The sequence below is a fragment of the Mustelus asterias genome, chromosome 24 (assembly GCF_964213995.1).
Source record: "Mustelus asterias chromosome 24, sMusAst1.hap1.1, whole genome shotgun sequence".
NCBI lineage: Eukaryota > Metazoa > Chordata > Chondrichthyes > Carcharhiniformes > Triakidae > Mustelus > Mustelus asterias.
In genome coordinates this window covers 52442258-52459745 of record NC_135824.1, presented here as the reverse complement: position 1 = coordinate 52459745, position 17488 = coordinate 52442258, and the positions used below count along the sequence as shown (strand labels likewise).

Sequence of the window (17488 nt, the reverse complement as noted above, 5' to 3'; positions counted from 1 at the left end):
GGTGTTGGGAGGGGGTGTTGGGGGGGGTGTTGGGAGGGGTGGGGGGAGGGGGGTGTTGGGAGGGGTGGGGGGAGGGGGGTGTTGGGAGGGGTGGGGGGAGGGGGGTGTTGGGAGGGGTGGGGGGAGGGGGTGTTGGGAGGGGTGGGGGGAGGGGGGTGTTGGGAGGGGTGGGGGGAGGGGGGTGTTGGGAGGGGTGGGGGGAGGGGGGTGTTGGGAGGGGTGGGGGGAGGGGGGTGTTGGGAGGGGTGGGGGGAGGGGGGTGTTGGGAGGGGTGGGGGAGGGGGGTGTTGGGAGGGGTGGGGGAGGGGGGTGTTGGGAGGGGGGTGTTGGGAGGGGTGGGGGAGGGGGGTGTTGGGAGGGGGGTGTTGGGAGGGGTGGGGGAGGGGGGTGTTGGGAGGGTGGGGGAGGGGGGTGTTGGGGAGCGGTGGGTAGGGGGGGTGTTGGGAGCGGTGGGGTAGGGGGTGTGGGAGCGGTGGGGTAGGGGGGTGTTGGGAGGGGGGTGTGTTGGGAGGGGTGGGGTAGGGTGGGTGTTGGGGAGGGGTTGGGTGAGGGGGGTGTTGGGAGGGGTGGGGTGAGGGGGGTGTTGGGAGGGGTGGGTGGGGGGGTGTTGGGAGGGGTGGGGTGGGGGGGTTGTTGGGAGGGGTGGGGGGGGGTTGTTGGGAGGGGTGGGGTGGGGGGTTGTTGGGAGGGGTGGGGTGGGGGGGTTGTTGGGAGGGGTGGGGTGGGGGGTTGTTGGGAGTGGTGGGGTGGGGGGGTTGTTGGGAGGGGTGGGGTGGGGGGGTTGTTGGAGGGGTGGGGTGGGGGGGTTGTTGGGAGGGGTGGGGTGGTTGTTGGGAGGGGTGGGGTGGGGGGGTTGTTGGGGGTGGGGTGGGGTGGGGGGGTGTGGGGTGGGGGGGGTGTTGGGAGGGGTGGGGTGGGGGGGGTGTTGGGAGGGGGGGTGTTGGGAGGGGGATTGTTGGGAGGGGTGGGGTAGGGGGTGTTGGGAGCGATGAGGTAGGGGGGGTGTTGGGAGCGGTGGGGAGGGGGGTGTGTTGGGAGGGGTGGGGTGGGGGTGGTGGGGGGAGCGGTGGGGTAGGGGGTGTTGGGAGCGGTGGGGTAGGGGGGTGTTGGAGCGTGGGGGAGGGGGGGTGTTGGAGGGGTGGGGTAGGGGGGTGTTGGGAGCGGTGCGGTGGGGTAGGGGGGGTGTTGGGAGCGGTGGGGTAGGGGGGGGGTGGGAGGGGCTGAGTGGGGGTGTTGGGAGGGGTGGGTGAGGGGGGTGTTGGGAGGGGTTGGGAGGGGGGGTGTTGGGAGGGGTGGGGGTGGTGTTGGGTGGGGTGGGAGGGGTGGGGTAGGGGGATGTTGGGGTAGGGGGATGTTGGGAGGGTGGGGTAGGGGGATGTTGGGAGCGGTGTGGTGGGGTAGGGGGGGTGTTGGGAGCGGTGTGGTGGGGTAGGGGGGTTGTTGGGAGCGGTGGGGTAGGGGAGGTGTGGGAGCGGTGGGGTAGGGGGGGTGTTGGGAGTCGGGCTGTTGGGTGGGGTAGGGGTGGTGTTGGGAGGGGGGGTAGGGAATGTGCAGTTTTGGTTCCGAACACTGTGCTGGAATGATGGGTGATTGGATCCCATCCTGTAATTGGCTCTGATCCCTCCCCCCACCTCCACCCTCCAGCCAGAGGCTGGACTCAATTGGCCAGGGGCGAATGTCATCCATTTGATTGACATCCGGATCCGCCAATCGGCCCATCCCATTGGATTCGTCTCAGCCAATCAGCCGACACCTTGGGCAATAGGGGCTGGTCCCGCGCGCGAGTGCTGGCGGTTTTCCCGCCAGGACAAACGGCTCCAGAATCCGGGTCCCGGGGAGGGGGCGGGGCCAGGACAGCCCGCCCTTTATGCCGCTTCGCCGCTTGACAGGTCGCCCGGGCCAATCAGGTGGTAGCTCCCTCAGCCGAGCTGACCAATCCGGGGGAGGACGGGGGGCGGGATATCCGGTCAAGCTCCGGGCTTGAGAGCGAGCGGCGTTTTCTGGCGGTTGGAATCCGGGACAATCCGCCTCCATCGGTCAGTGCCCGGTGCCATCGGCGCGTTCCAGCCCCTGGGGTCTCCTCCTCGCTGCCTGAGCAGTGGGTACAGGCCAATATTGCGGCTCAAACCCCTTGCCCGCCCGGAGAGCCGCGATCTTACCGTCCTGCCGGGATTGTTCGGAGCGGATGTCGAGCGGCCGGCGGGACGGGAGAAGGTTAAAGCTTCCGGTTCATGTCCGGGGCAGGGGGGCACATGGGGCTAGGGGCCCTGGGGGGGCTAGGGCGATGTGGTTAGGAGGGCGATGTGGTTAGGAGGGCGATGTGGTTAGGAGGTCCTGTACGGGGGGGGGGGGGCACGGCGGTTAAGGGGCCCTCCTTGGAGGGTGGGGGTAAATGGCGTTAGGGGGTCCCGTCTCTGGGTGGAGGTGGAGATCCTATCGGGTGGAGGTGGAGATCCTATGGGGTGGGGGTGGAGGTGGAGAGAGATCCTACCTGGGTGTGTAGGGTGGGGGAACAGATCCTATCTTTGGGGGGGCGGGGAACAGATCCTATCTTTGGGGGCGGGGAAACAGATCCTATCTTTGGGGGGGGGGTGGGGAACAGATCCTATCTTGGGGGGGGGGTGGGGAACAGATCCTATCTTGGGGGGGAGGGGGGTGGGGAACAGATCCTATCTTGGGGGGGGGTGGGGAACAGATCCTATCTTGGGGGGGGGACAGATCCTATCTTGGGGGGGGGGGGAACAGATCCTATCTTGGGGGGTGGGGAACAGATCCTATCTTGGGGGGGGGGGGTGGGGAACAGATCCTATCTTGGGGGGGGGGTGGGGAACAGATCCTATCTTTGGGGGGGTGGGGTGGGGAACAGATCCTATCTTTGGGGGGGGGGGTGGGGAACAGATCCTATCTTTGGGGGGGGGTGGGGAACAGATCCTATCTTTGGGGGGGGGGTGGGGAACAGATCCTATCTTTGGGGGGGGGCGGGGAACAGATCCTATCTTTGGGGGGGTGGCGGGGAACAGATCCTATCTTTGGGAGGAGGGGGGGGAACAGATCCTATCTTTGGGGGGGCGGGGAACAGATCCTATCTTTGGGAGGAGGGGGGGAACAGATCCTATCTTTGGGCGAGGGGACAGATCTGATCTTTGGATGGGGGGGAAAGAGAGTGGGGTAGCAGGTCTTGAGGTCTCGGGGTGGGGGTGGTTAGGAAGTCATATCTATGGTCCGGATGGGGTTATGGGTCTTGTCTCTCGTTTGGGGGCTGGGGAGGGGGGGTCCTTCCCTGTCTCTGGATTGGGTGTGGAGTGGTTAAGGGTTCCTGCCCTGTGGGGAGGGCTAGGATGGTGGTGGTGAGCGTGGTTTGGGTTGTGCCCTGTCTCTAGAGATGGGGACTGCCCTCATTCATTTTTCCTGATCCACTGTCTGCTGCAACTCTTTGAACCTTGGGAGCAGTGTTAGTCAGCTGGCAGCTCTCCTCCTCGTCTACTCTGGTTTCACACGTGTCTGTATTGATACATGGTTGGCACTGGTGGCCAGTGTGGGGGGGGGGGGGGGGCTTCCTTCTCTGAAGAGCGTCAGTGTACTGGCTAAGTTTTACTCATTATCTTTAGGTCACTTCCTTCTTGGTCTGAACCAAAACAAAGTCAGATTTCTTGAATTTCATGATTTGCCGCAGTTGGATTTGAATTCATGGGTTTATTTGAGTTTAAATGCTGCGTGTTTGCCCTGGTGGAGTTGAGCATTTTTATTTTGCAGAGTGACTGCTGAGACTGGCTTTCATTTGTACTTTTCTCCCTTCTCATTTTTAGTCAGTGAAGAACCATGTCTGTTCAAGAATCCCGTCCGAATCACACCATCTACATCAACAATCTGAATGAGAAGATCAAAAAAGATGGTAAGTGTTTGGGGACAGGGGTGTGTTAAGCTAATGGGTTGGTCAGGAGAGCATTTGGAAATGTGGGTTACAGAGTTTTTAAACAGCTCGAACAGGCTATTTGACTCAACTGGTCTAAGCTCCACATGAACTTCCTCCATCTTTCCATAGAATCTACAGTACAGAAGGAGGCCATTCGGCCCATCGAACCCTGCACTGACTACAATCCCATCCAGGCCCTCTTTACACTCCTAATCCCCCTGACACTGAGGGGCAATTTAGCATGGCCAATCAACCTAAGTCACACATCTTTGGACTGTGGAAAGAAACTAGCGCACCCGGAGGAAACCCACGTAGACACGGGGAGAACGTGCGGACTCCGCACAGTCACCCAAGGCCAGAATTGAACCCGGGTCCCTGGCGCTGTGAGGCAGCAGTGCTAACCACTGTGCCACCGTGCTGCCCCTGATTTTCACCTGATTCCACCTTAGATGTGATCCCTCTCAGTCACATCCCATTCTGGCTTGGAACACCCTCCCAGCAACTCTGTGGGAACACCTACACCACATGGACTGCAGCAGTTCAAGAAGGCGGTTCACCACCATCCTCTCCAGGGCAATTAGAAATGGGCAATAAATGCTGACTTTGCGAGTAACGCTCATCCAACGAATGGTTTTTTTAAAAAGCCTTTTCCTTATTCCCCCTCATACTTGCCTAGGCCCTTAGTGGTTATTTTGTTCAGTTATTCACTGTGGTGACACATTCTGATCATTCACCATCAAAACCAGTTCTCCATTTTGGATTCATTAGTGATTATCCAATGTTTGTAGCCCTTTGATTTGAAGTCTCCCAACAATTGGAAACATGGTTGCACTCCTTTTATAATGTTAAAGACCGTAATATTAAAGGTCACCCTTTCGACCATCTCTCTTCTAGGGAAGAGCTCCTGTTCTTGTTTCCTGATCTCTACTGAGTGGTAGGATAATTGTAAAATCTTCTTTGCACCTTCTCTCGCGCCCCTGTATTGTTTCTGTCGTAGGAAGGCCAGGACCCATACACAGTACAGCACCATGTATGAACAAAAATACTTGTGCTCAAGCAGATTTACTGGGTTTTCACCAGTGAGCGATGGCTGATCTGTACTTGGAACTGAACGCAAAATACTGCAGATGCTGGAATCTGAAACAAAAGCAGAAACATGCTGGAAAATCTCAGCAGGTCTGACAGCGTCTGTGGGGAGAGTGTGGAGCCGACATTTTGAGTCTGGATGACCCTTCGTACTTGGAGTTTTTGGCTAGAAGTTGATTGTGGGTTTTTTTCAGCTTTGATGGTGGCACTTTATTTCTTTTCGTTAAAAAAAAAAACAGCCAAGTGTGCTTGTCATGGTGCTGCACTCATAGGCTGGCAGGTTAATGGTTTTGACAATGGTTCTTGTACAGGAATTTACATTTGAGTTTTGTCAAAGTCTACTGTGTGGTTTGACGCCTATCAGAGCTCCAGATTATGGGTGAAGTGGACAGCTTCTGCATCTGTCCCACAGATTGTGTTTGCCGTGTTAAATTCTCCCTCGGTGTACACAAACTGGTGCTGGAGTGTGGCGACTGGGGGAGTTTCACAGTAACTTCATTGTAGTGTTGATGTAAGCCTACTTGTGACTAATAAATAAACTTTAACTTTGTGTGTTCCGTCTAGAGTTGAAGAAATCGCTCTACGCCATCTTTTCCCAGTTTGGCCAGATTCTCGACATCCTTGTCTCCAGGAACCTAAAGATGCGAGGACAAGCCTTCGTGATTTTCAAAGAAGTCAGCAGTGCCACGAATGCCCTGCGGTCAATGCAGGGTTTTCCCTTCTATGACAAACCTATGGTGAGCACTGTGGGTTCTGTTGATCTCAATGTTCCATTGATGTGGTCAGGCTGCAGTTGTTCAGAGTGTTGAATTTACAGTGCAGAAACGGGCTATTCCGTCCAACAGATCCATGCAGCGTTTATTTTCCATGATGTCCACTCGTGCCCTCCCTCAAATAAACCTTACTTCATCTAATCCCCTCAACATATCCAGTTCTTTTCTCCCTCGTGAAGCCATTCAAGTGGGGGGAGTAATTAGGAATGTGATTTTCGGGGACAATATAATAAGGGGGATATGGTGCCAGGGGTCTTGACATCTGCTCAGGGCTGGAGGGGAACTAATAGGGGTGGGAGGTCCAGTTGTCATGGTCCATAAGACATAGGAGCAGAATTAGGCCACTTGGGTCAAGTCTGCTCCGCCATTCAATCATGGCTGATGTGTTTCTCATCCCCATTCTCCTGTCTTTTCCCCATAACCCCTGATCCCCTTATTAATCAAGAACCTATCTATCTGTCTTAAAGACACTCAATGATCTGGCTTCCACAGCCTTCTGCAGCAAAGAGTTCCACGGATTCACCACTCTCTGGCTGAAGAAATTCCTCCTCATCTCTGTTGTAAAGGATCGTCCCTTTAGCCTGGGGTTGTGCCCTCTAGTTCTAGTTTTTCCTACTAGTGGAAACATCCTCTGCACATCCACTCTATCCAGGCCTTGCAGTATCCTGTAAGTTTCAATGAGATCCCCATCCTTCTAAACTCCAACGAGTACAGACCCAGAGTCCTCAACCGTTCCTCATACAACAAGCTCTTCATTCCAGGGATCATTCTTGTGAACCTCCTGTGGATCCTTTCCAAGGTCAGCACATCCTTCCTTAGATATGGGGTCCAAAACTGCTCACAATACTCCAATTGGGGTCTGACCAGAGCCTTATACAGCCTCAGGAGTACATCCCTGCTCTTGTATTCTAGCCCCCTCGACATGAATGCTAAAAGAGGTTCTGCATTGTTAATGTGAGAGCTTAGGTCGCAAGTTAAGCAGAGAGTAATAATTTCTGGATTATTACCAGAGTCACAGGGCAAGTAAGATTATAGAGATTAACGTGTGGGTGAAAGACTGGTGTGCAAGACGGCACCTCTCCCGGGGAAATTGGGACAGTCCTGCTTGAACTGTAATGGGGTGAGTGTTCTTACAAATTGCAAAATTCAGGAAGTAGAGAGGGTTTTAATTAAAGGGAGTGAGGGATCAAACTTGAGTAATTGCAGCGAATCAAGGGTAGATTCAGTGGCAGCAGAAGATATGGAAATGAAGGACATAGAAATAAAACCTAAGAATGCAGCAATAACCAAGGCTAGAAGTTAAAAGTTTATTTATTAGTTTGTGTCACAAGTAGGCTTGCATTAACACTGCAATGAAGTTACTGTGAAAATCCCCTAGACGGGCGGCACGGTAGCACAGTGGTTAGCACTGCTACTTCACAGCTCTAGGGACCTGGATTCGATTCCCGGCTTGGGTCACTGTCTGTGTGGAGTTTGCACATTCTCCTTGTGTCTGCGTGGGTTTCCTCCGGGTGCTCCGGTTTCCTCCCACAGTCCAAAGATGTGCGGGTTAGGTTGATTGGCTATGCTAAAAAATTGCCCCTTAGTGTCCTGGGATTAGCGGGTAAAATATGTAGGGATGTGGGGGTAGGGTCTGGGTGGGATTGTGGTGCAGACTCGATGGGCCGAATGGCCTCTTTCTGTACTGTAGGGTTTCTATGATGCCACACTCCGGCGCCTGTTCGGGAACACTGAGGGAGAATTTAGCATGGCCAAAGCACCTAACCAGCATGTCTTTGGACTGTGGGAGGAAACCGGAGCATCCAGAGGAAACCCATGCAGACATGGGGAGAACATGCTAACAAGACAAAACAATAGACTCTGTATCTGAATGTGTGCAGCATTCAGAACAAAGTAAATTAATAGTGCATTTTGAAATAAATATAATCTAATAACCATTACGGTGTCTTGGCTACAGGGTGTCCAGGAATGGGTCCTGTGAATAGGAAAGTAGGTGGAGGAATGGCACTCTTAATCGAGGATGGCACTGGTGCAGTACTCAGAGATCACCTTGGTTCAGGGGATCTGCGTAGAGTCGGTTTGACTGTAGTTGAGGAATAGCAGAGGCCACCAGCGGGAGTGGCCTACAGGCACCCAAACAGTAACCATAATGTAGGACAAAGTTTACAAGAGGAAATATTGGGCGCTTGTGATAAAGGGGCAGCAGTGATCGTGGATGGTTTTAATCTACATGTGAACTAGAAAACTCCGATTGGCCGCCTGGGTGAGGAGTTCATAGAAAGCTTTTGAGATTGTGCTGCTCTAAGAAATGTTCTGGAATCAACCGGAGAGCAAGTTATATTAAACTTGGTATTGTGTGATATGACATTAATTAATGACCTCAAAAGGAAAGGCATTATAGGTGGCAGCAACCACAATGTGATTGAATTTTATGTCCCGTTTGAAAGGGAACAGTGGGACTGTGACTAGTATTTTAAGCTGTGGGTGTGAAAGCTGAGTGAGCTGCGTGAACTGGGACATGAAACAAGGGGATACATCACTAGAATGGCAGATAAAAGAATGTTTCAGAATAAGTATACTCCTACTATATAAAGCAAAACTCAAACTAACTTCTTTAGTTACCCCACCATTTGTGGGTAACTAAAGAAGTTAGGGAAATTGTCAAACTTGGGGCAACCACATGAGTGGCATGTCCGATGATTGGTCAGAGTATAAAGAATCAGGAATGGCACAGTGGTTAGCACTGCTGCATCACAGCTCCGGGGACCCGGGTTCAATTCCAGCCTTGAGTGTCTTGTCTGTGTGGAGTTTGCACGTTCTCGCCGTGTCTGCGTGGGCTTCCTCTGGGTGCTCTGGTTTCCTCCCACAGATGTGCAGTGTCGGTGGATTGGCCATGCTAAATTGCCCCTTCGTGTCCAACGAGGTGTAGGTTAGATGGATTAGCCATGGGAAATGTGTGGGGCTATGGGGATAGGGCTTGGGTAAGTTGCTGTGTCGGAGAGTCGGTGCAGACTCGATGGGCCTCTCCTGCACAGTAGGGATTCTGAGGAAGCTGGCTGGAAACATTAAATGGATAGCAAGAGTTTCTACCAATATTTAAAAAAGAAAAGTGAATGTTGCTCCTCTAGGGAGTGACAGTGGGGAGTTAATAGTCGCTAATAAAGGAATGGCGGATGAAATAAATAAATATTTTGCTTCTGTCCTCATTATGGCGGATATAAAAAATATTCCAGTCATAATTGTAAATCGAGGTATGGAAGGAAAAGGAATTTGGTGAAATTGCAGTCACTTGGGAAGTGATACTGAGCAAGGTGATGGAGCTATGGCTGACAAGTCTCCGGGTTCTGCTGTACTCCATCTTAGTGTCTTAAACAGATGGCTAAAGAGGTACTAGATGTGGTGGTGTTCCAAAATTCATCGGATTCTGGAAAGTAGCAATCTTAATGCCTCTATTCATGGAGGGAGGCAGGAAACTATAGACCAGTTAGCTTGATGTCTATCGCAGAGAAGAGGGTATGTAGGAGGGTATAGCTCGGCACTTAGAAAATTCACAGTAATCAGGAAGAGTCTGCATGGTTTTGTGAAAGCAAAATCATGTTTAACCAATTTCACGGGAGTATTTTGAAGGAGTAAAAACGCACTGTGGATAAAAAGGAGCCGGCTGCACTTGGATTTCCAGAAGGCATTTGATAAGGTGCCACATCAACGGTTGTTGCAGAAAACAAAAGCTCAGGTGTAGTGAGTTATTTCTTCACGTGGATAGAAGGTTGGCTGGCTGGCAGAAAACAGGAGAGTATGCATAAATGGGTAATTTTCTAACTGGCAGGATGTGATAAATTGAGTCCCGCAGGAGTCCGTGCTAGGGCCTTAACTTCTTACAATTTATATTGGGGGGGGCACGCTGGCCTAGTGGTATTATCACTAGACTATTAATCCAGAAACTCAGCTAATGTTCTGGGGACCCAGGTTCGAATCCCGCTGGCAGAATTTGAATTCAATTTAAAAAAATCTGGAATTAAGAATCTACTGATGACCATTGTCGGAAAAACCCATCTGGTTCACTAATGTCCTTTAGGGAAGGAAATCTGCCGTCCTTAACCGGTCGGGCCTACATGTGACTCCAGAGCCACAGCAACGTGGTTGACCCTCAACTAGGGGTGTGCAATAAATGCTGGCCAGCCAGCCACACCCGCGTCCCACGAAAGAAATTATATCAGTGACTTAAACGAGAGGAGTGAAGGCATGGAACTAAATTTGCAGGTGACATAGATGGGTAGGAAAGTATGTTGTGAAGCGGACGTAGGAGGTTGCAGACAGATACAGATGGGTTGAGTGAGTGGACAGAATTCTGACAGACGGAGTATAATGTGGAAAAATATGAAGTTCACTTTGGTAGGAATAATGAAAAACCAAGAATTACTTAAAACGGAGAACTGTTGCAGAATTGAGGTGCAGAGGGATCTCGGTGTTTGAGTGCATGAATCACAAAGTTAGTTTGCAGGTACAGCATGTAATTAAGAATGTTAATGGAATGCTATCCTTTATTACGAGTGGAATTGAATATACAAGTAGGGATGTTATGCTTCAGTTGCACAGGTGAGGCCACATCTCAAATATCGTGAGCAGTTTTGGTCTCCTTATTTAAGGAAGGTTGTACATGCGCTGGAAACAGTTAAGAGGAGGTTAATTAGATTGATACCTGGAATGAGTGGGTTGTCTTGTGAGGAAAGGTTAGAAAGGCTGGACTTGTTTCCACTGAAGTTCAGTAAAGTGAGGGGTGACTTGATTGATGTATATAAGATCCTGAATGGTGGATGTGGAAAGGATGTTTCCTCTTGAATCCAGAAGTAGGGGGCACTTTTAAAATTAGGGGTTGCCCTTCAGAAAAGAGATGAGGGGAATATGTTTTGCGAGTTGTGCGACTTTGAACTCTTCTGCCTCAGAAGGTGGTAGAGTCAGGGCCATTGAATATTTTTTAAAGCAGAGGTAGATAGATTCCTAGCCCAATAGGAATGTAAGGGTATTGGGTAGATGGGAATGTGGAACGCGACACAAACAGATCAGCCATGATCTTATTGAATGGTGGAGCAGATTCAAGGGGCTGAATGGTCTACATCTGCTCCTATTCAGTGTGTTTGTATGTTCTTAGTTTCCCCTTAAACACAGCTATACTATTAGCCTCGATTGCTCTGTGATAGCAAGTTCTTATCTGAACGGGATAATTTAATGTCAGTCTCGGTTTTGATCTGAATTTCTCATCCCAGCTGCCAATGAGTAAAGGAATGCCTTGTCTGGCCAGTAATGCTCTCCATTTCCTCATTGGCGTAAGTTGTCATCTCGCTGAAAAGTGAGACTTGCTGAAGTTTCTCGCCTTGCACTCATCAGGACAAACACAAGAACGCCAAATTTCAAGTTTTCATCGCAAATTACACTGCAGGAGAAAATGGTGCCGATTGGTTGGCAAGTCGACTCTGGTCAAAGGGGTTGCCGTGGAGAAAGCAATTCGTCAACTTCCCAACCAATCAGCTCTGGCGTAAATTGTAACCATTTGAAATTGAACATTTTTGTGCACAACTTGAAGTTTTTTTCTTCAACAATATTCAAGTTCTGGACTGCTAAGAAATTGTAATTTGTAGAGGATTTTTTGGCTCTGAATATTGATGTCCATTGAGCCGAGTCATATTGGATCTTGGTGACCTGTGTATAAAATATGAGAACTATCTCATGGGGCAACGCTTGTGGAAATAGCCTGTGGTGTTTCAGTGTTTTAACACGTTTTCCCTTTGTCCACAGCGAATTCAGTACGCAAAGACTGATTCAGATATTATCGCTAAGATGAAGGGCACCTATGTGGAGCGAGACCGCAAGAAGGAGAAGAGGAAGGTGAAGGCTCCCGAGCCTTCTGGCAACAAGAAGGCTTCGGCACCCCCAACAGCCAATGCTGTGCCCCCTCCTGTCTCGGTAAGTGTGGCAGTCGCTGATCCGGTCGTGCGGGTAACGGTATCTGCACGTTAAAGGAGCAACTGACTGAAAATGAAGTAACCTTGCCTTATTCAGGGAAGGGAGAAGGCATGTGTGTTAGGTGAGGTCTGTGATCTTTACATCACAGGCTTGAAGGGCCTGTTTCCTGTGCTGTACTGTTCTTTGTTCTTTGGAAAGACGGAGAATGAGGGGAGATCAAAAAAAAAAATCACTCTTGAGATGGTAACTCATGTAAGTACAACCACAAGGAGGCATTGACTAGATTGTCTAACTGCAGTTCAGCATCAGGGATTCTGGCAATGAATTTTGATGAGCTCTCTTCACCTCTTTGGTAATCCTTTAATGTGGAGTCTTGATTACAGTTGCTCTCACCCAGCTAATTGAATGAAGGCGTATGTTAGGGTGGCACACTGGTTAGCACGACTGTCTTACAGCACCCAGGGACCTGGGTTCAATTGCAGCATTGGGTCACTGTCTGCGTGGAGTTTGCACGTTCTCCCCGTGTCTGTGAGTTTCCTCCGGTCGCTTCCCACAGTCCGGAAGATGTAGATTAGCCGTGTTAAATTTCCCCTTAGTGTCAGGGGGATTAGCAGGGGTTACGGGGATAGGGCCTAGGTAGGATTGCTGTCGGTGCAGGCTTGATGGGCTAATTCTTTCACTGGCTTTATAAAATGTACCATTTTATTTCATAAGAACAACGTTAAATAAATATAATCGTTGTTGCTGGTCTCCATTTCTCCTAGCACGGTAGGGATTCTGTGATTCCTGGTCCATTTGGCATTTAGTGTGCTTACTGGTTCATATAGACACTTTCCAAATTAATGTGTTTTTAAGGATTTGTTTTTAAAGCACGTCCCCTGGACTTTGCTTGTCTCATTCCATTACAAGAACTCCCTCTGTTTTACGGTTAAAGGAATCTGTCCTGCTGCAGAATATTCTCCAGTTACACTGCTGAATTTCTACGGGTTAGTTTTCTTGTCTCTACGGTCAAGCCAATTGAATTGTCAAAGGCAATTGAATTGGTAGTTTCACTTTATCCTGCTGTCCCTGTGCTTTTGCCACCCCTCTCACTTATCTCCACCCCCCCCCCCAAGGTAATTAAAGTTTATTTATTATAATCACAAGTAGGCTTACATTAACACTGCAATGAAGTTACTGTGAAAATCCCCTAGTCGCCACACTCCGGCGCCTGTTTGGGTACACTGAGGGAGAATTTAGCACGACCAATGCATCTAACCTACACGTCTTTCGGACTGTGGGAGGAAACCGGAGCACCCGGAGGAAACCCACGCAAACACGGGGCACATTCCGCACAGACAGTGACCCAAGCTGGGAATCGAACCTGGGTCCCTGGCGCTGTGAGGCAGCAGTGCTAACCACTGTGCCACTGATTGTCTTCAACCCGCTAGACACTCTGCTCTTTGACTTCCCCACTCCTTTAAAGCCCATTCTTTTTGGGGTTGTCTCTTGCATTGTTTCATGTCTTTGATGTTGACACATTAAAGGAGCCTCTTCAGCGGCTATCACTGAGCAGTCTGTTGCCACTCAGATTGGATTTGCTTTGGGGACCAGCTACTGCATCAGCTGTGTGGGAGGCAGGGCATTGGGTGGGGGCAGAAGAGGAGCGGTTTGGGTGCTGCCGTGGTAACGGTTTCTGTGGCGCAAACATAAAATGGTTACCGTTAGTTCTTTGTTATTGTGTAGACTGAGCCATTGTTTCTTCACTGGTTTGTTTGTTGTAGGGTATGCCCATGATGAGCCAGGCCCCGCGGATGATGCAGATGCCAGGACAGCCTCACTACATGCCCCCGCCTGGGATGATGCCCCCACCTGGGATGGCACCTGGCCAGATGCCACCAGGTTCCATTCCTCCTGGCCAGATGATGGCTGGGCAGATGCCGCCACCTGCTCAGACGGTAAGTGTTCAGTTGGCTCAGGGGTTGGTGGCGCTGCGTCTGTAACTGCCCTCTGGGGAATTTAGTCAACCGTGTGAGTGCTTATGACTTTACTTATGGGCACTTGGGGAAATGTCCTCCGTATACTGGGTGCCTTTGCCCAGGAGAGTGCGCCCTCTGGTACAGCTGCAGAAATCTCAGAGTGAGGCCATTCTTTGGGTCGCCCTGTGACTTGGATTGATGCACCGCAGTCCAACGCTCGGTAAGTACTCCGTCTCTGAGCTGAATCACCGCGTCGCATTGGAATGTAGCTTCCAGAACTGCGTGATTAGTGTCTGAATCAGCCATGGTACCTGGGTGTGTATGGAGTTATAAGGGCGGTTTCACATTGTGTCTGTTGGTGTGGACAGTGAGACTGTATTTGTAGGGCTGATATTGAGTAGGAGCAGAGCTGTGGTCTGTTTGGGGTGAGGATGGACAGTGTTGTAATGGTTGGTGGGTGGGTATGTGTGGGAAGGAGGGATGTAGTGAGGGTGGGTGGGAGGAGGGAGGGAAGGTAAGTAGTGATGGTGGGGAGTATTGTTGTAATGGTTTGAGGCTGTAATGAGGAAGGGAGTGGTGCGACTGTAATGGTGTGGGGCTATAATGGCGTAGGGAGTATTGGTGTAATGGTGTGAGGCTGTAATGGGGTGGAGAATATTGAGGCTATAATGGGGTAGGGAGTATTGGTGCTGCAATGAGGAAGGGAGTGTAGTGTTGAGGCTGTAATTGTGTGGGGCTGTAATGGAATAGGGAGTATTAGTGTTGTAATGGTGTGGGGTTGTAATGGGGTAGGGAGTATTGAGTCAGAGGTTTACAGCATGGAAACAGGCCCTTCGGCCCAACTTGTCCATGCCACCCTTTATTTTTAAACCCCTAAGCTAATCCCAATTGCCCGCATTTGGCCCATATCCCTCCATACCCATCTTAACCATGTAATTAAATGCTTTTTAAAAGACAAAATTGTACCCGCCTCTACTCCTACCTCTGGCAGCTTGTTCCAGACACTCACCACCCTCTGTGAAAAAATTGCCTCTCAGGACACTTTTGTATCTCTCCCCTCTCACCTTAAACCTATGCCCTCTAGTTTTAGACTCCCCTACCTTTGGGAAAAGATATTGACTATCTACCTTGTCTATGCCCCTCATTATTTTATAGACCTCTATAAGATCACCCCTCAGGCTCCTATGCTCCAGAGAAAAAAGTCCCAGTCTATCCAGCCGCTCCTTATAACTCAATCCATCAAGTCCTGGTAGCATCCTAGTAAATCTTTTCTGCACTCTTTCTAGTTTAATAATATCCTTTCTATAATAGGGTGACCAGAACTGCACACGGTATTCCAAGTGTGGCCTTACCAATGTCTTGTACAACTTCGACAAGACGTCCCAACTCCTGTATTCCATGCTCTGACCGATGAAACCAAGCTTGCCGAATGCCTTCTTCACCACTCTGTCCACCTGTGACTCCACTTTCAAGGAGCTATGAACATGTACCCCGAGATCTCTTTGTTCTGTAACTCTCCCCAGTGTCCTACCATTAATTGAGTAAGTTCTACCGTGGTTCAGTCTACCAAAATGCATCACCTCGCATTGGTCTAAATTAAACTCCATCTGCCATTCATCAGCCCACTGGCCCAATTGATCAAGATCCCGTTGCAATCGGAGATAACGTTCTTCACTGTCCACTATGCCACCAATCTTGGTGTCATCTGCAAACCTACTAACCATGCCTCCTATATTCTCATCCAAATCATTAATACAAATGACAAATAACAGTGGACCCAGCACCGATCCCTGAGGCACACCGCTGGTCACAAGTCTCCAGTTTGGAAAACAACCCTCTACAACCACCAGAAGCCAATTTTGTATCCATTCAGATACCTCACCCTGGATTCCATGAGATTTAACCTTATGTAACAACCAACCGTGCGGTACCTTGCCAAAGACAAGGTGTTGTAATGGGGTAGGGAGTATTGGTGTTGTAATAGTGTGGGGCTGTAATGGGGTAGGGGGTGTCGGTGTTGTAATGGTGTGGGGCTTCAATGTTTAACTGAGTCATTCTGATTTCCAGGTGCCTGAGAATCCGCCCAATCACATCTTGTTCTTAACCAATCTGCCTGAGGAGACCAATGAACTGATGCTGTCCATGCTTTTCAATCAGTGAGTATGGAGGGGGCGCGGGGGGAGCTGGAATTTCAGCTGGGGTGGAGTGGGCCTATACCGCGTAAATATTCCTGAGGTTTGTGCTGGGTAACGGGGCTAAATATTCCAGACACCCCAACCCGGCTGCATAGTTTGGGTGGGGGCTATTCTCTGGGTGTTACTTAGGATGCGGACCGGCTGCAGAGTCTTCCCACTCACTGCCTGGTTTGTCAGGGAACCGTGATGTGTTCGTGATATGCATTCCCTTCTCACCAACATGTATTAGTCTGTCTCCTGGGAACACGCTCATGCTGGCTATAAGGTGGGGGTGAGGATCAAACGGACTGACAATGTCAACGCAGGGTGAAGAACTCAGAAAATCACCTTATCCACAGAAGCTGCCAGTGTACAGCATGTTTTTAGTTCATTATGGGACGTGAGCACCATTGGCTGGGCCAGCATTTATTGCCCATCCCTAATTGCCTTTGTACTGGGCGGCATTTCAGTCAACCAGTATTGTAACATGTAGGCCAGACCAGGGAAGGATGGCAGATTTCCTGCCCGAAAGGACATCGAGAATCAAGTGGCTTTTTCCAACAATGGTTTTATCGTTAAGACTTTTTCCTTCCACACTAATACAAATTTCACCATCTGCTGTGGTGGGATTCAAACCCAGGTCCCTTGAGCATTACCCGGTCTCTGGATTACTAGTCCAGTGACAATAGCACTACGACACTGCCTCCCCTGTGTGCAACATAGACACATCATGGGACAGTTTAGAGAGCAGTTGCTTACTGGTTGGGTTTGTTGGTTTTCTTGCTCACTCTGTGTTTTGCACTCGCTCTCTCCCTCTCCCTCTCTGTGTGTTTGGTCCTCACGCTTGCTGTCTCTGTATGTGTTTGACCCTCATGCTGATCTCTCTGCATTTACACAGGTTCCCTGGATTTAAGGAGGTTCGTCTGGTACCTGGCCGCCATGACATCGCCTTTGTGGAGTTTGACAATGAGGTCCAAGCGGGGGCAGCGCGTGACGCACTCCAAGGGTTTAAAATAACGCAGTCAAATGCAATGAAAATCTCCTTTGCGAAGAAATGAGGGGTCGGGAGGATCGAACTGGTTTAATTCCGGCTTTGTTTTCAAAAGCTGTTGTTTCTTTTTCAAAACTGTGCAGTAACTGGTCTGTATTAAGAATTAAAAGTTCTGATGCTTCAGGTAAGTGTTGAGTGAAGAGACTCCTTGCTTCGCCCTGCCTGTCGGATGATGATTCGCATCCGGGTGAGCCCTTCACAGGGGCTGTGGGGTCATGCAGGTGAGGTGAGCTTCCTGTGGGCTGTTGAGATTGTGGGTGTCGTACTTGCCCTATGCCACTCTGGGTCCATCAAATTAAATAATTCACCCCTGCTTAGAATTATGTCGAGGAGCAGATACGGCCTTGTCCTGACTGAAGGAAGAGATTGCCACTGAGGGTATTTTTGATTTGGCTGCCTCCATTTGGCTGTAACGTTTTGAGCGAGTGAGTGAATGTATGTCTGACAGGCAGCGGCAAGCAACAGTTTGACTTAATCGCACGTAAGAAAGCTGTTCACCCAGAGTCTCTGTGACATTGCACCTGGAGCTTTCAAACTTATTAAACTAACATGAATAAAAAGATTTTTTTTTT

General features: G+C 50.3%; 2 protein-coding genes across 3 annotated transcripts in view; one reads left to right on the top strand and one right to left on the bottom strand.

Annotated features, from left to right (window-relative positions):
* The window catches only part of actmap (actin maturation protease), a 20067-nt gene extending 17865 nt beyond the window's left edge, over positions 1–2202 (bottom strand). The window contains exon 1 of the mRNA XM_078241702.1: positions 2160–2202. The gene's annotated coding sequence lies outside the window, so the exon portion shown is untranslated. The remainder of the gene's footprint in view (positions 1–2159) is intronic.
* snrpa (small nuclear ribonucleoprotein polypeptide A) lies at positions 1946–17488 on the top strand. Of its 2 annotated transcripts, none has more exons than XM_078241709.1 (7): positions 1946–2036; positions 3807–3892; positions 5564–5736; positions 11566–11733; positions 13497–13670; positions 15759–15847; positions 16764–17488. In XM_078241709.1, the coding sequence occupies exons 2-7, from the start codon at positions 3820–3822 to the stop codon at positions 16921–16923; spliced, it is 837 nt and encodes a 278-aa protein (XP_078097835.1). In that variant the 5' UTR covers positions 1946–2036; positions 3807–3819; the 3' UTR covers positions 16924–17488. The 2 variants fall into 2 exon arrangements, with proteins under 2 accessions (XP_078097835.1, XP_078097836.1); XM_078241710.1 differs by having other exon boundaries at positions 1966–2214.